We start from the raw sequence: 23124 nt of genomic DNA on the forward strand, positions 1-23124 counted from the left end.
TTCTGCCATGGTATAGCGCCACTTCTGCTCCCCCTCACGCATCGCCAGTCGACACCATGGTCACCACAATGGCAATGACGAAGACGAAGACGACCACGACGACCACAGTGCCACGGCCTGCGACTGCGGTCGCATCGCCAACCACACGGCTGGCATCCTACGGCACGGCCTGGCCTTCTGCTCTACCTCTGACGGCCATCTCGTTCAACTCTTCTCGCGCTCCGGAACCGGCCAAGATGAGCAAGGCTCTTAGAAAACAGCGTCACCAAAGCCTGCCCTCGTCGCTACCGCTGCCGCTGCTATCCTCGGAGTCCTTGGAATCGTTGAAGTCCGCAGGCACCCAGCTTCCGTCTCCCTCGGCGTCGGTTCGTACCTCCAGGCGCCGTTCTGCCACGCTTCTCAGCCAGCCTGCTGCTCCCTCCATGTCCAAGAGTCGCTCGGCTGAGCGAACGGGTCACAGCCGCCGGGAACTGAGTCGGGACAACAGCGTGTCCATCAGCGTCCACCGTCTACGGAGCAACTCGGGACTCGCCTTGCACACAAATAGTGCCGCCTTGCGGCGCTACATTGACTACAACCAGGACGGTTCTACCCGGCTGCCGCCCACGGGCGAGGCACAGGACGACGCCCTCCTGCAGAGCATCGGAGAGGGCATCTTGAACGGCAGCAGCCGCAGCAAAAGGGACCGGATCCCCCCTGGAGCCCCTGACGGACCTGGTCTCTTCAGCCGCGAAATGGTCTTTGCCGTCCTCCAGGACCCAGAGGCCCGCCGTCGGCTGTGGGACTTTGCTCGCAGCCAGAACAACGAGGAGAACCTGGACTTTCTAGAAAAGGTGAGTGCATGTCTTGTGCTTGTTCCCTGCCGTTGCAGCCTCCAGTTTCTAACCCTGCTCCAGGTGGAGGAATACAACAAGGCTGTGCACGGAGTCGTGGCCCTGCTAGCCGACATCTCCACCAGGTTCACCGGCCTTGCCGCTACCTGCTCTCTCGGCCTTCCCCAGACCCTTGCAAAGCCTCTCACTGCCGACGTCATGCACCTTTCGCGATCCATCTTGCCCGGCCTCGAGATGCTGTTTGGAGCTGCCGCTGCCCACATCGAGGAGCGCATCATTCGCGACATCTACCCGGCTTTTATCAAGCACCAACTGGACCTCCGCATGAAGGCATCGCTGGGCGCCCCCTCTGCTCGCGCGGCACAGGCCCCCTTCCGCTTCACTGGACTCGGTCACGCGTTCTGTCTGACCGACCCCTACCGCCCTGACAATCCGGTGGTGTACGCCTCGGACAGCTTTGCTCACATCATCGGCTATCCCAAGGCTGAAGACATCCCTCGCAGCGGCCGCTGTCTCAGCAGCCCCAAGATGAGGGCGCAACAGGCCAAGGGAGACGAATTCACGCAGGACATTGTTTTAAATCGCCGCTGGTGGGACAAGCAGCCTTATTGGAGCCATGTGTCGATGTGCCCGTTGCTCTCGTCCCGAGGCCATATACGCTTTTCCCTCGTTGGGCTGGTTGATGTCTCGGATGTGATCAAATCAAAAGACGGGATTTTGGATGCCCTGAAGTGCGACGGCCCGGCCTGCCTTTTGCCGAAGAAAGGCGTCGATGGCTCTGAGAAGGCAGGCAACAGCTTACGCCGTAAGAAGGAGCGGCCTTCATCTCTTATACTGGAGAATCCCAGCAACAGCAACCAAAGCAACAGTCCACAAAAGTCGCCAAAATCTGCGACTTCCTCTTCGACCAAATCGTTGTTCAACCCTTTCTCTCGAATGCGGCGCTCTCCAGCAAATATCGCGTCTCCCGAGGACCGGTCTCCTACGACGGACGAGATAAAAAACAAGCCCAAGTCGCCTGAACCAGTCTTGGGACTGTCAAAAGCCAGAACGCCCTCGCCCACCGGCGAATGTGCTGACAGCAGCCTTCCCATGTACTCTCGGTTCATGCTTCTACAATTCATGCCTAAATCGAGCAGAGCGCATGACAAGGCGGCTCCACCGTCCATTCCGAAGCAAAGCGGCCGTCACAACAGCTCGGCACAGTCGTCGACAGTGCCACCGCCCGCAATTCCAACAGATAGCTCGCGATTCAAGATCGCATTCTGCTCGCACTCTATGCTGGAGCTGCTCGGACTGGGAGACGCAGGCCAAGATGCGGTGCTGTACCATGACGTCTTTGACGTGCTCTTGGAACTTGCTGGTTCAAATTCTGTTACACCACTCTTCCGTGCGGCTGTGCAGCAACGGATTGCGGCTGCCGAGCCGGCCAGCCTGGAGCTGTCCATACCGGCGGGTGGAGCACCGGCGCCGGGCGCGGTCTCTGCTGGCCTCGGCGCTGGCCTTGCGTCGCCCACCGGCAGTCCTGTTGATGGAGAGGACAGTCTGACAGATAGCACCTCGCGTCGGGCCAGGCTGTTCTCGTTCAGTCGATCCAAGAAACACAGCAGCGAGCGATCCGTCAGCAACATTGCATTTGAACGCAGAGGACACGATTCAAGCAAGACCCAGAAGCTGATGAGCCACTGGACTCCACTCAAAGACGCCGATGGCAAAACTGCTTGGATTGCCCTTGTTATCTCTCCACTCATACCATCGTGAGCCAGGACGGATCTAGGTCCATGCTCCACACCCTCAGGACACTAGTCTCTTTTCACGGGTGTTTGCATATCTCTTTGCATTTATACGTCGGGATACCCTTGAAACTTATGCGTCGTTCTATAGACTTTATTCAAACAAAGTTGCGCGAGTTAAGCCGGTCTAGGCGATGCTACCGTACTTGTATACCTGAGACGTAGACTAATAAACCAGGACGGGCTGGCTAAATTGCGCATCACGTGCGCCACATTACGCATACATACTAAAACCGTATTGTTATCAGAGATACGGAGTAATTAATAGACAATTGCATAGCCGGAACGGGATGATCGTGAGTCCGACCCTACGCGACGTGAGTGCAATCCATCCGGTCTTCTTCCACACCAGCCGGCCACAAAGCGTTCGGAGGGCTACCTTTGGACAATTTGGACCTGGCCTTCTTCCAGTTGCTCGTTTTCTCATTTCCCATTTCCCTCGCCGTCTGCTCGAACGGCTCTCTGGTGGCACTCTCGCCGTAGGGGACGATGCCTCTTGGGCGTTTTCCAAGCGGGATCACCGATCTGACCAGCAGCCGCATCATCGGCTGCCTCCACACCGAGTCTCTACCATCGCCGCGCCACGCGACGTCATGACGGACGCGAATCCCATCCTGCGCAGTCTGCTGGGCTCGCTGACGACCATCGACCAGCGGCTGAGCTTTATCGAGACGGCCTTGCGCATTCCTCCGGCGCCGCGAGCCGGGCCAAAGCTGCCGGCTGTCAGCAGCAGCGTCAGCGTCAGCGTCAGCGGTCGCGATCCCGACTGGAGCGCAGCCGGTCAGGTAGCCGGTCGCCGGCCGCTTCCCACATCTGCGCCGTCGTTCTCGTCACTGTCACTGTCGTCCTCGTCGTCCTCGTCCGCCGCATCGCCGCCTTCATCGACACCCAAGCAGCAGGCCACGCAGGCACTTCTATCGACGAGCTTCAACCGGCTGAAGAGGCCGTCACGATCGCGATTGCAGAACAGACGGGTAGCCAAGTACGGAGGCGGCAGCGATGAGGAAGCGGCCGGTCAGAGAGATCTCGCCAAGAAAGAAGAGGAGCCTGGCAAGAGAATCGACATGGACGGGGCGCACGAGGGAGACAGTCTTCAATGTGTTGTTGTTGCTGCTGCTGCTGATGTTGTGTCCGACGGTGCCCTTCTCCCGCGGGAGCTGCGGCCGACCGAGGCCAGCCACAGCCGGCTCGAGGCCCTGCCCGAGGGCTTTCTCGTCACCGGCCGGGCCTCGCTACAGGACGAGCTGGACGGCTGGACCATCCCGCGCGGCTACAGCATGCGCATCAACGGCACGCGGTCGCACGGCCGGCGCCAAAAGATTCGCATGGTCTGCTTCCGCGGTGGCCGATCGCGGCTGCGACCCAAGGACGAAGACCGGGCGGTGATGGCGGCAACGACGGCAACGACGGCAGCCAGAGGGCCAGACGATGATATGACCAACGAGCACGACAACGAGGCCGACCAGGTCATGTCGATGATCGACGGCCCTGCGCATGGCCACGGCCACGCATACGCTCTCCCGTCGACGTCCCGACGGCGCCAGCGCAAGCCCACGACCGACCGCATCTCCAAGAAGTGCGAGTGTCCCTTTCGGTTCGAGCTCGTCGAGATCGGCCCTGGCGCCGACCGCTACGCCGTCCACTACACCAACGACGATCACCGCCGCCACAACCACGCCGCCGCTGACCTGATGCTGGATCCGCGCGCCCGCAAGCTGCCGGCCGCGCTCAAGGACGAGGTCGACCAGTGGCTGCGCGGTCCTGGCGGCAATGCCAGTGCCAGTGCCAGTGCCGACGGCAGCGACGGCCTCGACGGCCCCTGGTCCATTGCTCGGATCCAGGCTGAACTGCAGCGACGTGGCTACGGTCACGTGCTCGACTTTGACCTGCGCAACCGCAAGCGCGCGCTGCTGCACAAGGAACGCCTGGCGCAGCTCAAGACCGAAGGCGCCGCCAGCAGCGACAGCAACGCAAGCAGCAGTCCGACCGCCGTCGCCGCCGTCGTCGCTGGAAACACGGCCGAAAACTCGTTGTGATGTGGTGATGAGGTGGGAGACCGGATGGGCGGTGATGTAAGAAAACAATGTGTGGGCGTATCTTTGCTTCTTCGCTGTTCTTTTTCCTTGTTTTTTATTCGCCCCAAATGGGTTTGGAACGGCGTTTCTATGGGCAATTACGGCGGCAAGCTTTCCTCGCCAAAAAAGGAAAGAGCAAATCTCAAAAAAAGAGAAAAGGATCGATGACCGGGTTATCTGTCTTGTGTATTTCTTGGCTGTTCTGCTTGAGTAACAAATGTGTTTCACAAACCGAGGCCTGGCCTACAAACCTGCCGCTATGTGCTCCCACCGACCCTCCTCCTGGTTCGTGTTTTATACAAAATTAGAGCCAATCTCCCGTGAATCAGAAGCGAAAGAGCCGTCGGCTACGTGTATCCTGGGTCGTACTTCCTGCAGTTTGTCATCACCAAGCATGCGTTCCAGGCGTGTTTTGCACGATACCATATCATCCAGTCATCCATTTAGATCGTAGCATACTTCTTGAACGCAGACAGCAAGCCGCCGGTTGACGTATCGTGGCCCGTGCCGTTGCCCGGCTCGTCAATCTCCCTAATCGAACGGTCAGTTATCTGAAACACCAAAAGCAGTAGGCCATCACTCTGCACTGTGTGACGTACTGAAGAATCTTCTTCGCAAGCACCTTGCCCAGCTCGACACCCCACTGGTCAAACGAGTTGATGTCCCAGACAGCACCCTCGGTGAAGGTGACATGCTCGTAGTACGCGATCAAAGCGCCCAGCTCGGCCGGGCCGATCACGCCGCTGACAAGAATGCTCGTCGTCGGCCGGTTGCCCATAAATACCTTGTGCGGCACCAGCGCCTCCGACACGCCGCCCTCGGCGCGTACCTGGTCAGCCGTCTTTCCGACCATCAGGGCCTCAGCCTGCGCCAGGTAGTTGGAAGCCAGCATCTTCTGGTGGATGTTGTCTGAGATCGGATTGTGCGACTTGGCAGCAAGGATGAAGTCGGTGGGGATCAGCTTAGTGCCCTGGTGCACCAGCTGGAAGAACGAGTGCTGCGCATTGGTGCAGGGCTCGCCGAAAAGGATGGCACCCGTGGTGTAGCTGGCCGCGCTGCCGTCAGACGTCACCGTCTTGCCGTTGGACTCCATAGACAGCTGCTGGAGATAGGCTGGGAAGCGGTGGAGGTACTGGTCAAACCTGTGAGGTGTTAGATCGAAACAGCGTCTTTCCAGGTCCGAGGTATACTTACGGAGCAACGAGGTGCGTCTGGGCGTTGAAAAAGTCAGAGTACCAGACGCTCAGAAGACCGGCAATGGCAGGAATGTTGTCCTCGAGCGGTGTGGTGCGGAAGTGCTTGTCAACCTCGTGGGCGCCGGCCAGGAACTTGTGGAAATTGTCGAAGCCGACGTACAGGCTGACGGACAGGCCAATAGCACTCCACACAGAGTAGCGGCCGCCAACCCACGATTCAAACCCGAACATGTTCTTCTTGTCAATGCCGAACTTGGTCACCTCCTTCTCGTTGGTGGACAGAGCCACAAAGTGCTTGGCAATTTCGCCCTTGCCGCCGGTCTTCTCGAGGAACCAGTCCTTGGCCGTGTTGGCGTTCCGGGTCGTCTCCGCCGTTGTGAACGTCTTGGAAGCGATGAGGAAGAGCGTCGTCTCTGGGTCAGATGCCGCCAGCGCCTCGGCCATGTGGGTGCCGTCAATGTTGGACACAAAGTGCAGTGTCATGCCAGGCGCACCGTAGTGCTTCAGGGCTTCGGTCACCATCACAGGGCCCCTGTTTGTTCGGTCAGCGCCAAGTTGGAGTAATCGGTGGGGGAGGAAAGAAAAGGAAGCTGTCGTACAGGTCAGAACCACCAATGCCGACGTTGACGATGTTGGTCAACTTCTTGCCGGTATAGCCCTTCCAGGAGCCACTGCGGACCTCCTCGCTGAACTCCTTCATGTGGTCGAGTACGTCAGCAACGCCACCAGGGGTCTTGACTACGTCGACGCCATCGACGGTCATGGTCCAGGGCTCCGAGCCGACGTTGCGCAGAGCAGTGTGGTAGACGGCACGGTCCTCGGTGAAGTTGATCTTCTCGCCCTTGAACATGCTCTCGCGCTTCTCCTCGACTTTGGCCTCGGTGGCCAGCTTCAGCAGCAGAGCCAGGGTCTCCCCCGTCAGAAAGTTCTTGCTGAAGTCGAACAGGATCTCAGTCTCGCCATCGTTGCTCGAGATGCTGGCGGGAAGCTTGAGCACCCGTGTGAACTTGTCAAAACGCTTCGGGTCTTCGGCAAACGCCTCCTTGAGGACAAACGCCTTGCCGACGGTGTCGCGGTGCTTCTGAAGCTCAGCCCATACGGGCAGTGCGCTGGCCTGCGGCATTATAATGTAATTGGGGGGTTATCTCGTAGCTACAGATGAACCTAGCAGCTTTAGTCAGCATGGGGAAACGAAAAGAGAAGAGCCATGAGAGAGCGGTTTCTGTCTTGTCCATCGGGAGCTTTATAGCATTGATGGCATCCCTGCATTTGCTGTTGGGGAGTGGACATCCGCGTCTTCCATTCCCCGCAGCATTGACATCGGGAAGGGCAGACAGCACGACAAAACAGTTCCGAAGCTAATGGCTTTGCATACCTGAGAGAAAGTTGGTGGATCAGAAGGATCAGAAAGATCAAAAAGATCAGAGAGAGAACAAGGATCTGACACAGAAATATGTTAGCTGTGAGAAATCGCCTCTGCTCTGCACTGGCTTCCTTTATAGAGTTGGTGACATAAATGTGTGAGGTGCAAAAAAGGTAAAGCCCCGCCACGTCTGAACTGCGGGCATTTTCGAGCTCCCAACCCGGCGATGGCACCAATGAGTGAAATCCCGGCTGCAAGCCGGCCGACTGCTAACGGCTCTATTTGTCTACTTCGTTCCCAGACATGTCATGTCACTGGCCGGAATTGTCGGACTGCAAAATCACTCTATCCATGTTGGCACGGTATTGAACTTACAGCTTTGGTTCTCTTCACAGTAAAGTGAGATGCAGGAAAGGATAAGGGAGAGGAAAAGGAGAGGGAAAATGCTTTAATAGTAGTTGAGCGAAAAAAGGCCCAGTATGGGATTCCACCTTTTCGTCAGTATTCAGAAATTCCCTCCTAATCCGCGAGAGTAAAAACGAATCTACGAGCAAGACAACGGGGGGGTACATAGCTTCCCACTTATTGACAAATCCGCAGACAATCGGCTAACTATTCCCTGCATGCGTCCTGGGGCGATCACTAATAGGACCATGATCTTTGATTTACGAATGGCAGAACCACACGGAACAGCAGGAGCGTCACAGCAAGGCGCTTGGCCGAAGCTCTGAGCAATATAGCGGCAGGAAGGTGGGGTGGCTGTCTGGTGAGGGGCTTAATGGCAAGCATGCGTTCGCCAAAAGAAGGTCCGACCCCTCGCACTTTCTTCCGACGCCCAGACAGGAAAAAGCGGGCCACCCGTCGCACTGCTCGGTCATCGGAAGACGGCTGAGTAAGGCTTATCGCTTCCCCGATTGCCCAAGCAACGCCGTTGGATGCTGGTTGGTCACGCATGCATTTGTCTCTCTTTCTCGGACCTGTACGATGACAAAATGCACATGGTAATAATGATCGAAAGCCCAAACTGGTCTAGCAATTTCCAATCAGAAGTAATCCAGTCAGCTCTGAGCAAAATGAAGGGGGGAAAGCAATAACAAAACACGCCCGTTCTGGTGAAATGCCTAAAAAGAGACTAAGCTAGAATAAAGACTGAACGAGAAGCAAAACGCCAAGGAAGCTCCAGGTAAGCGTAGGCCACATCTGCTGGCGGGCAGTCAAACAGGGAAACACAAAACGAGCGGAAAGGAGCCGCAAGACAGCAAGAGGAAACGAGACGAACAACAGAAAGATCCAGAGGTAATATAAACGAAAATTCAGCAGCAATGAGCTCTTCGCTTCCTCCGTGACAACATGCAAGCCTCGTTTTCAGACTGTCCTCTATAGCAGCCCGGCGTGCTGCTCCTCCAACCCTACCCCCTCCTTCCACGTCTACCTGCTGTCCTGAATGCTGTCCACAAATGACGGGTCCTTGACACTACCGCCCGCATCGCCTAGCCCGGCAATCGGCCGGTTGTAGCTGAAGCCCTGGAACTGGTTTTGAAGTGTCTGGGACAGCACAGGACCCTCGACGAACGAGTCTTGGGGCGCCTCGGTCGTGAATACGGGATCAAAGTTGGCCGTATCAAGCGCGTCGGTCTGGTCTGTTAGAAAAGGGGTATGCAGAGAGACAATAGTGGAACAAAAATCAGAACATACCACACTCGGCTTGAATGCCGGCTCGTACTTGCGCTGCAGCAGCTTTCTCCAGTCAATGGCATCAAAGAAGCGGTGCGCCTTGATCTCTGCCGACCCGTTGGCACCCAGACGCTCGGCCGGGTTGCGGTTCAGCAGCTTCGTCAACAAGTCCTTGGCCGCCGGCGGCACAATGTCGGACCCGGGGAAGTACAGCGGCTCCGACAAGATTTTGCGGTACATCTCGTTGGTGTTCTCGTGGTAGAAGGGCGGCAGGCCCGTCAGCATCTCGTACAGGAGCACGCCCAGCGTCCACCAGTCGACCGTCTTGTTGTAGCCTTGTCCCATCAGCAACTCGGGCGCCAGGTACTCGGGCGTTCCACAGAACGTGTTCGTGCGGTCTTCGTCCTTCATGTCCAGCTTGCAGAGACCGAAATCGCACAGTGCAATGTGGCCCTGGTAGTCTAGCAGGATGTTCTCCGGCTTCAGGTCGCGGTAGATGACGTTAAAGCCGTGCAGACACTCGAGCGCGCACAGCAACTCGGCCGTGTAGAAGCGTGCCCGGTTGATGTCGAAGCGCTGCTCCTTCTGCAGGTGGTGGAACAGCTCGCCGCCGTTGACAAAGGCCAGCACAAAGTACAGCTTCTCAGGCGACTGGAAGGAGAACTTGAGCGGTACAATGAACGGGTTGTTTATCTGCGCCAGCACCGACCGCTCGGCCAGCGTGTGTGCCACCTCGGACCGCGAGATGATGTGCGCCTTGCGGATCGTCTTGAGCGCGTAGATACGGCGCGTGTCCTTCTTGCGCACCATCATCACCTTGCCGAAGCTGCCCTTGCCCACGACCTTGAGTAGCTCAAAGTCGTCAATCGTCACCTTGCCAGCGCGGTTCTCCACGTATGTGACGCCGATCTTGAGCTTGCCCTGGCCGTACTGCACCTCGGCCCATTCGCAGCCGCCGAAGCCGAGCGCCCGCTCACGGCTTGCGTGCTCGGCCGCCGCCTTTTCGCGGTCCTTCTTGCTCAGCTTCGGGTCCTCGACGTACGGCTGCTGCACCTCGAAGCGCGGGTTGATGCGCACCACGCCGAGGAAGATGTCCTGGCTGCGGCCGGAGCCTGGCGGTGCGCTCGGATTGCGTAGGTACAGATGCACGGCGAGCTCGGTGACACGGGACACATCAAACTTGTACTGCGTATTGTCGCCAGCCCAGAGCGGGTTCTCGGGCGTGCCCTCAACCGAGTTGACAAAGACTTGCATGCGGTCAAAATCCAGCAGCGCATACGGCATGTACTTGCCCGAAATGCGGCCGTGGTTGGTGGGCACGCCGTTGAACCCGTTACCACCAGCCGTCTGTGGCCGGCTGCCGTTTGCAAAGGCTGCACCCTGACGCTGCGACGAGTTTGGCCGGGCCGAGCTGGCATTACTGCCGGCCAGGGCGTTGCCCGTGGACATGGACGACTGGTGCTGTGGGCTGAACACATTGCGGTGCTGTTCGGGAAGGGCAAAACCCTGACCTTCGTGGAGGGTGACAACAAGGATACCGGGCTTTGGCGGCTTGATGACGGGTGCTTGGCTTAATGCTTCGGATGCCGCTAGTGCAGAAGTCAGCAGCTGAAGCCAGAGGAGGCTCCCCCATGGACTTCCCAGCCACCCCATACATCCCATGCATCTTAAGCGTACCAATATTGCTCGAAGGTGCCCCGGCAACGGGGGTGGTGGCCGTCAGCGCATCCTTCTCGGCCGTGATTGTGGACGTGGACGTTGATCGGGAAAAGTTTGCCAGAGGACCCAGATGGGTCTCCTTCAGCTCTGCAGGACGAAAAATAAAATAAAGCGGTCAGCTGTTGCTGCTTTCAAAACCGCCACGCTTGCATGCTTGCGTGCATTCTTCCGGTCTCTCTCTCAGCACTCACTCTTTGTCAATTTCCACGTCGACATTGTAGCTAGCGGTTGTCTGGAGTCAAAGGGTGTTGTGGCCTGTCAGAGGCTCCGATTGGCCTCGGATTTGCGTTGCTAGACGCTGATGACAGAAGGATGGCGATGGCGGGTGGGGGTGATAAAAAACGATGCAAACGGAACCGAAATTGCAAGTTCTCTGCAGCGGGGAGTAAATCGGAATATCGGATGAAAAGCCGCGGGATGCAAGATGCGATGGAACCCCGGCGGCAGACGTCGATGGTGTCGGGGCTACGATGGCGACTGTTCAGTGACGATGATGTCGAGAGAGAGAGGGAGTCGGGAGGGGACGCCGGGTTTTGATGGACCAGGGCGGTGGTTGTGCTTGTGCTCTGTATGCGATTAATTGAGGAGGCGGAGAGGGGCGGCGGTGACACGCTAACTCCGCAAGCTATAGGTTGTATTGTAATGCTCCCTTTAGTATGCGTTACGGAGTACAGACAGTGTAAACACGCATTCCACCCAGTAACAGCAGATGGTCGAGTGGCAACTACAGGGGACTGCAACGCAGCCAAAGCACCTGTGGCTGAGCCGTCTGCCGCAGAATGCTCGTACAGCCGCCTCCGTGTCCACGACCCCCCAGCTCCATACAGTTTACCGGTTCTTTGTCAGCATCTTGGCGGCCAGATTACAGGGCTCCCCCCAAAACCTAACCTGCAGCCTGAAAGAACAACCTACATTACGACGCGCTTTGCGGCATGCAGGCTGCTCTGTACACACCGAGGCTCACCATCCCGCGCGCTCCAAGGTCCGTAGACAACAAAGGAGAAGTCAGGAGGCCTCGTCAGGGGTTCGGTCCGGAAAATATTTTGACGCCTGAGGGAAAAGGAGAGGTCCACATATTTGGAGAATCTCAGGGGCGACAATATGGAGTTTTGTATGGGTAAAGGTTGGTTGAGGAATAGCCGTCGTTAGAGAGTGAGATAACCATTATATAGCACCCGAAATGACAAGTCGTTCAAGAGTACGTCGTACTCGTGCAGCAAGCCGCGTCTCGCGGACTGCCAGCACAAAGTAGCCGGCACGTGCGTAGTTGAGGCATATCACGGTCATGTGCGAAGAGCGTCTAGACGACCCACGATGACAAGAGCGAACACAGACCATTCCTATCAGGGAAATCAAGGTTATTATAACTGCTATGGAGTACGGAGTACTACTGAAAATGCATGGTAGCAGGACAGTAAAGTACACCAAATCACGAATACATCCATCAATAACCTGCCAAAACGCCTCAAATTGACAATTTTTATATCCGCCAATCGATACGCGGTATTCCAACTCAAAGATATCCGCCCGCTCAGGTAATGGAGTATTGGCATGAAGCCACTTAAAGCGCTCCCGGGTCAGACGTGGTCATGGTGACGAGTGTGCTGGTGGGAGCGGTAGATACCGAGACAGACGTGGCCATGGCGCCGAGATTGACAGCGAAACAACCCAGAGAAGAATTGATGCCCATTTCGGCCAAACTATCCCTGAAGGAGCAAGCTTCGGATTGGGTGAGCTTGCAGCTGAACTTGGGCAAGTGTACGCTACCGTCAGATGCGTTTACGATCCTTAGGTCTGCGATTGCCTTGGCTGCAAGGCTCTCTGAGTCTGCGGCAAATGGCATGCACTTCAGCGCAGAAGCAATAGCGGCACAGCCAAGAAGGATTAAGGAAGCCCGCATCGTGGTATGCAAGAGAGATGTGTAAGAGTTGTGTGCAAGATAAGCAATCGGACGATCCGAATGGTTGCTGCTGGAAGGTGGTTGTTGTTGCGAATTGACTGTTTGCAAGAATGTATTCTGCAGTTGCGGTTGTAAGAAGGGATTGGATCTGAGATAGTAAGAGATGAAAACTGTAGGAGACGAGAAGGATACTCGGGTTGATATATATTGCTACATTGAACTCATCATGTAATGATGCTAGAATCAAGTGGCGTATGAGTCAGTCATGCTGGGCTACTCAGACGAAATGGAAAAGATAGAGACAAGGACTACAGTGATCAAGGAGCATGTTGCTGAGCTGAGAGCACTCCGTAGAGGAGGCGAAAACACTCGGCCTTTCTGGGAGCATCGCGACGCAAACTCAAATATCCGACGGGCTCGTTTGGCCTTGTCTGCTGGGTCACGTGCGCGGTACATACCGGAAGACGACAGGTACGGAGTATGGGAGTATCAATAACCATGATGAATGCGAGTCTAGTGGCCGGTGTATCATGTGTCAGCATAGAGAAATCATGGCGAGTCATACATAGGATCTTTACATAAATACGATACACGATTACGAGCAACTGTGCGACTATCGTGCTTCTCCCGATAGAGCACAGCAGGAAATAAGATGACCGAAAACACTGCGACTTGCACAAACTGGCTGTGATACTCGAAACGGTGTACGAAGTAAAATGCATGTACAGGGCAAGAGTTCTTAATCAGCTAACGTGCCACGACTGCATAGCGAAAGACTTACCGCGGGATTGGAGCGATGCATGCCGATCCTTGCAGCGGGGGCAACTTGCTGCCTTGGTTTTGGTCTGTTCCTGGCTCCGGAGCGGCTGATGATCGCTATCTCAACCGGCAGCTCCACTGCCACCCATTGTCGAGCGACCGGACCGGTCACTCTTCAGCACACGGCAGCTGTGTGGAACAGGAACAAGCGGGCTGCACGGCCCAGGAGCCGGCAAGATACCCTGGTTGGTAGCAAATTGCATGGTTACGACGTAGAGCACGAGACAGAGTCTTGCCAGAATCCAAGTGCCAAGAAACGGCCTTGGATGAGCAGCGGAACCAGTGGAGCTGTTTGGGGGGTCTAGCGCCCAAGCAGGAACAGATTCCTTGTCTGTCTCAGTCCCTTCCTAATCTGCCAATTGTTTCAACCTCATTAGACGGCCCACGACGAATCGCCGTGTTAGACCTAGTTCTTATATGCAAGATATCTGAACGTCCCAATAGGCGTCTGGAGGCCTATTCTGGCAAGCAGAATGGACCGCCGTTCAGCAATGTCGTCATAGCTGTGCAGCCTGTACTCCATAGAGTGTCCATATGAAGGCAGGGGCGCATCTGCTCTCAGAGGGAAGGAGCCACGACAGGACGCGGACGGATTTGCGGGATCAGAGAGCCGATCTCTGCCATCTATGTAAATATCAGCCGTTGCTGTCGCTGCCGCTCAATAAAGACTGCCTCTTTTCTGCATCAGTCACTCTCTTGTCATTCTTTACTTAGTTTCAGCTGCGTACATCTGAAGTCCCATCGCCGTTCTTTTCGTCCGTCGCTTTTTGATCTTTTTGGATCGTCCTTTCATTGCTTTGCTCCTCTTTCCCCTGCCTTCCTTTTTCCCTTCTTTTGCAGTCGGTCCTTCTGACGGACTCCTTTATCACTTATCCTTCAGTCTACCCGTTAGCCCCATAGAGGTCTGCTCGCCATGCTGTTCCAGACCCTCGCCTGTGGCGCCCTTCTCGGCAGCGTCGCCCTGGAGGTGGCTGCCAGTCCAGTCGGCCAGCCGCATGCATCCGTCGGGCTGTCCTCGGCCCAGAGCCAGCGCCGCAGCATCCCGGCCACACACGCTGTCCACGAACGCCAACTGCCGCACTGGTCCAAGATGTGGCGCCGCACGGATGCGGTTCCGCGCAACGCCATGCTGCCCATGCGTATCGGCCTCAAACAACGCAACATGCAGGAGGGACATGATCTGTTCATGTCCATCACAGACCCCAAGTCGGCCAACTACGGCCAGCACCTGACGGCCGACGAAGTTGTGGAGCTCTTTGCGCCCGAGCGGACCACCATCGACGCTGTGGTCGGCTGGCTGACCGGTTCCGGTATCGAAATCGGCCGTATCACGCTGTCGGCCAACAAGCAGTGGCTCCAGTTCGACGCGCCGGCCGCCGAGGTCGAGGATCTGCTGCTGACTAAGTACTACGTCTTCGAGCACAGCGGATCGGCCACGCGTGACGTCGCGGCCGAACACTACCACCTGCCACACGAGATCCGGGACCATGTCGACTACATCACGCCGGGCATCCGCCTGCGGTGGGACAGCAAGAAGGCCGCGCGCGAGCAGCAGAAGAAGCGCGACCTGCAGAGCATCGGGCGTCGTGGCACCTCCGGCAACTACCTGACCCCCGAGCCCATCCACAGCGCCGATGCCGTTGCCGATGCCATCTACCCGGCTGCCTCTGGCAACGTGAGCTGCGCGCTCTACGTGACGCCGGACTGTGTAAAAGGTACATTGAGAGGCAGGGCCGGAGAGGACAAAACGGGGACACGCAAGCTAACGCTGTTTTGCAGCCCAGTATCAAATTCCCAACGCCACCAAGGCGGCTACGGGCAACGAGCTCGGCATCTTCGAGAGTCTGAACGAGCACTACAACAAGGCCGATCTGGACGGGTACTTTGCGTCTGCCTATCCCTCTATTCCCAAGGGCACATACCCCATCGAACGGCTTATTGATGGAGCCGTGGGGGCTGTCCCCTTTGGACAGGCCGGCGCCGAAGCCAACCTCGACTTGCAGGCAGCAATGCCTCTCATCTACCCGCAGAGCACCGTTTTATACCAGGTGGACGACGAGCGCATCCAGAAGAACGAGACGACGGCCAAGACGCCATATCTGGGCTTTTTGAACAGTAAGCCACCCAGATCCCGTCATGTCCAATTTGTAGCTGCTCCATCCTGACTCTCCAGCCTTCTTCGACGCCCTTGACGGCTCCTACTGCACATACAGCGCCTTTGGCGAGACAGGCAACTGTGTCACGCCTGAATGCCTGGACCCATCGTACCCCGACGCTGGACCGGGTGGTTACAACGGCACTCTGCAGTGCGGCGTGTTTGAGCCGACCAACGTGATCAGCATCAGCTATGGCGGCGGCGAGATCGATCTGCCGGCATACTACTGGCGGCGCCAATGCTCCGAGATCATGAAGCTGGGCCTGCAGGGCGTCAGCGTGGTCATCTCATCGGGCGACTACGGCGTGGCCTCGTATGTGGGCGACACCAACACCGTCGAGGGCTGTCTCGGTACCGGTGGCCGCGCCGGCACCATCTTCAACCCATCCAGCGAGGCCACTTGTCCCTATGCGCTGGCCGTCGGCGCCACGTCGCTGAACCCGTCTACGGGCAACTACACCAGCCGACTGACCGAGCACGCCGCCCAGCGCTTTGCCTCTGGTGGTGGCTTCAGCAACTACTTTGACCAACCGGCGTACCAGAGCTCCGCTGTCGAGAACTACTTCAACACCGTGCAGCTCAACTTCACAGGCTACGACGACGCGCCCACCAGTCTTGCCGATATGGCCAACGTCGGCACCGGTGTTTTCCGCCGTGCTGGCCGTGGCTACCCGGATGTGTCGGCCATCGGCGAGCACTACATCACCCGTTTCAACGGTGCATGGTATGCTATTGGCGGCACGTCGCTGGCGGCGCCACTGTGGGCCAGCATGCTAAACTTGGTCAACGAGGAGCGCATTGCCGCCGGCAAGAAGACTCTCGGTTTTATCAACCCTGTGCTGGTATGTTTCTGTCCCCTTCTGTGCACCAGCGTGCTTCCTCTCCCTGGACCCGACTGACCGCCGCAGTACCAACACCCCGAAGTGTTCAACGACATCACCGTCGGTAGCAACCCCGGCTGTGGCACTGAGGGTTTCCCGGCTGCAAAGGGCTGGGACCCAGTGACTGGTCTTGGGTAAGAACCATCTCTTGCCCCCTTACTGATTGTGTCTATGTTTGCATGACTAATGGCCACACAGCTCGCCCAACTACCCAAAGCTGCTGAAGCTTCTGCTCAGTCTTCCATAGGTGTTCTGTGATTTGGGTAACGGTGATTTAACTTCGATTGATGTGTTTTAGGCGACTCTATCCTCAACGTGCTTAGAAGTCATGTGCTGTGATATTTATTTGTAATTTAGATAAAAGAAATTCAGTGTCTTATCCCTTTTTATAAAGGGGGGCTTCAACTCATTCTGTTCCTGTTTTTTGGGGCCAGATATCGAATGAGGTGACAAGGCTGAACACGTCGTAGAGCTGCAAGTCGTTTGGCGAAATATCAGCCAAGAATGTCAGCAGACGGTAGGGTAGGAAGCACATTTTGAGGAGAAGGGGACCAAGCCAAGGCCTAGGCATCGTTCTGCCAGTAGGGTGATGCGCCTTTAGCGAGGACAATACACCCATTTACGGTATGTTTGTAGTGGTATATCCACGAATGGCAAATCAAATTCAGATAGGCGCGGCTCGATCGTCTGCAACAATTCGCGTGTGGCTTTTTGAAAGCAAGAGTGAGATCGCGTATCGTATGCCTGGGATTAGGGGATCCACTAAAACGATCAGATCAGAGAATGGTAGTACTTGAGGGGGGCGTTGGCAGCATCTAACTCGATCAATTGCTTATAGCTATTGTTGACTCTGGCAGTCTGGCTCATGCTGCTTTAATGGCCGTTGACAAGATAACAAGTACATGGGCCTGATATAATCTTCTAACAGGAAATATAGACAAATGAGTGACGAATATTCCACTAGAAAAGAATTCTGTATATGTAGTTTACTTGAACATAACAGAGTATCTTACAAAACGAATGGTTAGATTTAAGTCTGAAACAGCACGTAAGCAGCATAATGATATTACAGAATCCAATGTTCCTTCACAGTTTCTTCCTTGCGGCTAAAGCACCAGTGAACCTACAAACCTGTCCATTCGGCGTGTCCGGCTGGTTCTTTCTTTGAAAGAACCAAAGGTCGAGACGATCAGGCCCTTTCAGCCCTATTCTATACTATATAATACATAAGAAGGCCCACATATGAATTTTACGAAGTATGAACTAATATCAGGCAAATGGTCTGATACTACAACAAAACATAATAATTTATAATTTAGAACTATGCACCTCTTTTATGGTACCAACTAGCTAAGTATAGCTAAGTATAGAGCTTTCCCGTGGGCTGGCTAAGTTTATTGTGGATGTGGGCGAACAGGCAGATCTCGGCTCCTGGGAATAGGAAGGTTACTTGCCACAAGAAAATAGTTATATATATATACATAGCAGATATAAAAAACAGCTTCTAAGTTAGCAAGTACATACCTGAAGAAAAGCCAGGAATCCGACTGCCATCTGAACTAGACGTTTTAGACCCCCCATTTAAATACGATTTTATACGGGCTTGTATATGTTGCTCCGAACTCCAATATAACAAGGTTTTGGCTTTGTTTACTTTGCATACCACAAAGGCTTATAGTCCAAATGTGGGATGTCGTATATGACGGCCCAGAAGGAATCATGTCTTGAGTGTAGTAGCGAGCGCTGTGCATACTGTCCGATAACAAAAGCCAAGGTTCGGTAAGAAAACCAGTTGACTTATCTGGTCATTTACGAAGTCAACGTCTTGCTCTTCTACCTCGGGCTCCTAGTCCTGGTTACAGCTTATTTTCCATATTCTCGCTAATCTTGCCAATGCATTATATATTCAGAAGCAATGATGGTTCGAATCTGCAAGTCTAATACTATACTAATCGAAAGCTTGCTTAATGAAGAACGCTTCGAAGTCCTTATTCCTCTTCAATATGTACGCATACTACATTTAAAGACGAAATCCCTTACTTGGCTTCCCATTGAAGTCTTATGAAGCACTTCTGATGATAGGATACGCACCACAGCGTTTTCTTTGTAGTTGACAACTTTGCATACGATGTGGGATCAACCAGGATCAAGGTGATTCCTACATTCCCATTCCCATTCCCCCTATCATGCGAGCTATAACCCCTTTGTAAGGCGATTGCTAAGAATTTACAACCGGCCCCTGTATAGTTGGCACAGAGGACTTGAGGGAGATCCATCGACGTATCATAAAGACAAGGTGGAAATGCAAGAATTCTGTATGCCACACCATAGACGGATCGCGGCCTGGCTAGTTTGTCGATGGACCGCCCGTAGCTGATAGCTTACGGTTCAATCACAAATTGCTCAGCCTAGCCTAATTTTCGATGCACCTTACTCTGTAAGTGGCTACGCCTTCCCGAACTAGGATTTCAAGGCGCAATGAAATTACCGAGTACACGATATATTATTTGATCGCGCAGAGCCTCATGCGGAATTATCATATTCAGTCGATACAAGCTGAAGTCTTAACTGTAATTTGCAATTTGTGGGGCCTCTATCTGGAGCGCCATAAATCTAAGATGCTATGTGCTTGCCCATATAACCATACCAGCTACGGAGTACTTCCGCTGCTTCGACCGTAATCATGGCCAAACTCGCCTAATTCGACATCACTGCTAGAGTTGCGTGCAGAATTTTTGCGAATGAAAGCACGGGGGTCCACTATTCTCAATCTTAAAAGCAGTCCGGACTTGTCGTCTCTTGTCTTGATGGTAGGAAGTGCAACAGGATGTGGACGTGCTGGGTTTGCAGGGGGGGGCGGGTTTGAGGTAGAGGCAGTGCTACTCTTTATCTTATGGAAATTCATGTCGTGAGGTGCCGCTGATTCCGTGCGGCTATTTGGTGAAGTGCCTTCATTTCTTCCCGTTGGGCTCTCTATTGCCTGGGCTCCTTCAATGCTGTTGTCGCCACCGTCATCATCATCATCATCACCTGCCTCATCATCCTCGTCATCCTCATCATTCTCGTCATCATCCTCACCATCGTCCATATCTTTCTCAGTTTTGTATGTACCTCCAGTGTCATCATGTTCAGACCGCTCGAGAGCGACGTTTTTCAGACAACCTGAAACAGATTGTCCAAGTGGCATTAGGTAGTCAAACACAACAGAGAGAAACCAGAAAGCGACCGCGAAGAAAAAAAAATGAAGCCAGCCCGGGTGGCTTGAAACCACGCCAGATTGCAGTAAACTAGCAGAAAGTTCTGGGGCTGAGAAAAGTAAGGCCTAAGTAAGAACAAAAGTGAAAGAGTTGGTAAGCACGTCCAAAAAAAGACAGAAAGTTAGGTTTCTTACCAATTTTTGCATTAATGTGGTCCTTTCAGAATCGATATTTTTCCTCTTCGTACAGAACTATTTGATTCGGTCAGAATATTTCGTTATGTTGAAGCGTCTGCTTTCGTTCTTGCCTCTTTTTCGAGTCTTTCGCATTTGGTCTTCAAGTTTTCAAGGTGCAATTGAACAGTACGAAGGTCACCTAGACTGGCAAGTATCTCCTGGCTTAGGTTGTCGATGCTCTCGTAGGCCACGCTGTTGGGTTTTATTCCCTTCAGAAGATTGCTCTTCATCGGGTTGCCGAAAATTTGTAGATTCTGTAGAATGAGCGATAGGCTGGCATAGACTTTCATTGATAAGTTGATGATTATGTAAATATCCGCAAACGAGCGCTCTATGGCCGCTTTGGCCTGCGGAGTCATTGCTTTTTTCTGTTGCAGCATCTGGCAATGTGCCTCCGTCTATATGTAGACCGTGTTAGACATTGACAGCATGCGAGTTAGGTGTAGAAAAGCCTCCCTTGCGCTGAAGGTAGTTCAACAGATTAGTCTGCTCACTAACACATGTAGCGAGACGGTGATTGAGGACCATCAAAAAAAAATTCTTGAGGACTGTCTCGTGGCTGCCTCGCATCCAGACGACCTTGAGTTGGGAGGCTGTACGAAAAGGCGGGTTCGGTGTACTTGTTGTAGCTCTCGACATTGTCTTCGCTTCTGTTACCGTCATAGTAATTGTCAACTAAAGTATAAGCATCCCAGACGTTTGACTCGTTGCCAAAAATCAAGCAAGCTGACTTTGCTTCTTGCAACCAAGCATTTTTTTCGTCTTCGTTCAGCGACAGCTTCATTGTCTGGCGACAAAGCTTTTTGTTCCGGTCCCATCGCGTGTCTATGTTGGGATTATTTTTGATTCTCAGAACGTAGAAAGACAACTGGAACTCGAGAGAAAAGAATGTCGAAGGTCTCATTATGGCCTTTAGATATTAGGAGAGCACATCAACACAAGCGTAAATATTGTTCAAAGAGATCGGTACTTACCAGTAACTTTATCCTGCTAGTAAATTCGCGTTCTAGGAATTTGTGTATGAATTCTGTCAAGATTTCAGCCTCCTGTTCCGGTGCTGGAAGTACAAGAGCAGGGGCAGTCCAGGCGTCAAGGCTTGTGATGTAACTGGCAACTAAGCGTTAGAGTGGACTGTAAATATCAACACATGATACAGACTTACATCACTCTCTGGTTTCTGTGATTCTCATGCTTGCTGCAAGGATCGCAACACTTTCCCTTGCTAGAGTGTGCAGCACAGCCTCTAAACTGCTATATGAAAAATATAAGCCTCCTCCAAACTAAAGGAACGGATACTAGGAGAAGAGATTAAGGAACACTTACAGGCGTCAACAGATTCCAATAGAGATCTCTAGGAGACAAAGGACCCTTCGTTGGCTCATACGTATCAGAAATACCGAAGCCGGTAGATGCTGTACTTTGCCTTATCAGCGTTGTTGGAGAGTAACTGTATACTATAGCAGTTTTGCGTCTCGGAATTTGACGTTTGCTGTGCTTCTTTAGAGCATTGACGTTTGCTTTGGGATATAATGCTTTCTCTTCCTTTCGCCGAGCTTTCATGCAGGATGGTATAAAATTCCGGCTGAACGTGAAACTGTGAGGGCAGTCATCATCGTCCTCTAGGGCCTCGCAAAATGGACGATTTTGATTCCTGCTGTTCGCGGAACTGCTCGGGTTGCAGTTGCTGCCAACAGGCTCACTTGCCATAGTGGGCGAATTCTAGTCTCTGGTTGCCTATGAAAAGCGGTTGTCTTCACTTCGAGATCATCGCTCACGCCGTTGTGAATTACAAAATCGACTTTGTCTTGAAAACTGTTTGAGTAAGCAGCAGGGGTTCAGCCGTATTTATGCACCTTTTTTAAAGGAAGAGGGGGAAGGGTTGCGTCTGCATACGTGCGTAAGGATTCTATAAACACATCTTTGTATCCTTGGGCTCACACTCTAGTCTGCTCGCCTTATTATACTATGAAAAGCATGTCATACGTCGAATAGAAAGAGGTATTGCAAGCATAGATACTAAAGACATGCTGGTTTGGGCAGCAATGAAAGGCATCTGAGTCTGCATCTGTATGAATGAATTTGCGAACCCGCCGAACGGTAAGCAATTTTCCGAACGGGTGTACAAGACTGCTTCTGCATTTATTGATGTTGCTCCCATGACTTACACAATGACGTTATATTAGCACTGCAATACATCAACGTGGTTGTATCTAAAAGGCTATATCTGCCGGTGTCCAATCGCGTCCGAGACAGCAGGGTCTTCTGTGCTGAGCCGCATTATCGGTGAAACAACGGCACCTCCGAGAGGAAAGCGCGGGCGTGATAGATAACAGAAACAAACCAGTACTAGCCTATGCAACGAAAGAGAGGCAGGCACCTAGGTGGCTTGGTGAGCTTTCTGTGATGGAGCGAGCAGCCTGCGAATCATTCTGGCACAGCGTGTCGTTTCAAGGAGATGTATGATGTTTACGCCGTCTCGTGCTCAAAAAGCTGCGGACGATAATTTTACATCCGAAAATAAGACGCTCTCGCCATTCCCAGCCCTGTTGTATATGCATCCAGCTCGGCATCGACAGCAGAGGTCTGATACGTAGGTAGGCTGGGCACGGGGACGTCGCGTGGCAAGATATCGTATGCGGAGAAGGCATGACCCAATGTACTCCGTACAGTTAGCTCGTCAGATATTGCACGTGACTCTTCGGGTCAGAGTTTCCACTGGCCTGCACAAGTATTATACGATCAGCTGCCTTCAACGTCTTCGTGCGTTCTCCCAAAATAGATAAAAGTGGAACTAAAAGCAGGTGACGAACTTTCGGAAAATAGAGCCCAACCTTCAAGGGCGCCACGACTATGTACGGGAGCAGTAAGCAGATGCTTGTGCTCTCTTCTTCTCTGCTCGCCGGGGCTTGAAGCAATTTCTTGTTTCTGCTAAGCATCTGAGCGGGACGTACATATCACGCAGCTCACCCACTGCTTGGCCTGCCCTAGAACGCTAGCTTACAGCACTCCTTATCTGAGATGTTATCTGGATCTGCTGTCGTGCAAGTTATAACTGCCATTATTGGCAGACAGGTCTGGAGACAACGTAATATCATCGTCCTGGAAGTCCACTGCGCTCTCTGAACATATACCCCTAAGAGGGGCGAGCTGCAAAGCACAATGCCTTGCGTTAGCGTTAAGGCAAGAAATAAGACTGTCAATTGCGCAGGGCATGTTGGCACTTGCAGCAGGTTATTTCACAACAAGAAAAAGAAGGAGGAAACATGGAGAGCATTATGGCGAG

The 23124-nt window shown here is 53.7% G+C and overlaps 4 protein-coding genes across 4 annotated transcripts; 2 read left to right on the plus strand and 2 right to left on the minus strand.

Moving 5' to 3' along the window:
* Window positions 1-56: 56 nt before the first annotated feature.
* On the plus strand, window positions 57-4662 carry CMQ_4011 (uncharacterized protein; the record flags this gene model as incomplete). The annotated part of the gene is made up of 3 exons (XM_014319949.1): window positions 57-833; window positions 897-2590; window positions 2907-4662. 3 exons carry the CDS (start codon window positions 57-59, stop codon window positions 4660-4662), a joined length of 4227 nt encoding a protein of 1408 aa, XP_014175424.1.
* Window positions 4663-5144: 482 nt separating this feature from the next.
* On the minus strand, window positions 5145-7020 carry CMQ_3307 (glucose-6-phosphate isomerase; the record flags this gene model as incomplete). Its single annotated transcript, XM_014319245.1, has 4 exons — window positions 5145-5232; window positions 5301-5843; window positions 5896-6429; window positions 6497-7020. The coding sequence occupies 4 exons, from the start codon at window positions 7018-7020 to the stop codon at window positions 5145-5147; spliced, it is 1689 nt and encodes a 562-aa protein (XP_014174720.1).
* A 1668-nt stretch (window positions 7021-8688) lies between these two features.
* CMQ_3355 (serine/threonine-protein kinase) lies at window positions 8689-10869 on the minus strand (the record flags this gene model as incomplete). The annotated part of the gene is made up of 4 exons (XM_014319293.1): window positions 8689-8895; window positions 8956-10523; window positions 10612-10740; window positions 10845-10869. The coding sequence occupies 4 exons, from the start codon at window positions 10867-10869 to the stop codon at window positions 8689-8691; spliced, it is 1929 nt and encodes a 642-aa protein (XP_014174768.1).
* A 3416-nt stretch (window positions 10870-14285) lies between these two features.
* CMQ_3463 (alkaline serine protease) lies at window positions 14286-16655 on the plus strand (the record flags this gene model as incomplete). Its single annotated transcript, XM_014319401.1, has 5 exons — window positions 14286-15087; window positions 15152-15487; window positions 15546-16369; window positions 16436-16542; window positions 16607-16655. The coding sequence occupies 5 exons, from the start codon at window positions 14286-14288 to the stop codon at window positions 16653-16655; spliced, it is 2118 nt and encodes a 705-aa protein (XP_014174876.1).
* Window positions 16656-23124: the final 6469 nt, after the last annotated feature.

This window comes from Grosmannia clavigera, assembly GCF_000143105.1.
Source record: "Grosmannia clavigera kw1407 unplaced genomic scaffold GCSC_113, whole genome shotgun sequence".
Lineage (NCBI taxonomy): Eukaryota > Fungi > Ascomycota > Sordariomycetes > Ophiostomatales > Ophiostomataceae > Leptographium > Leptographium clavigerum.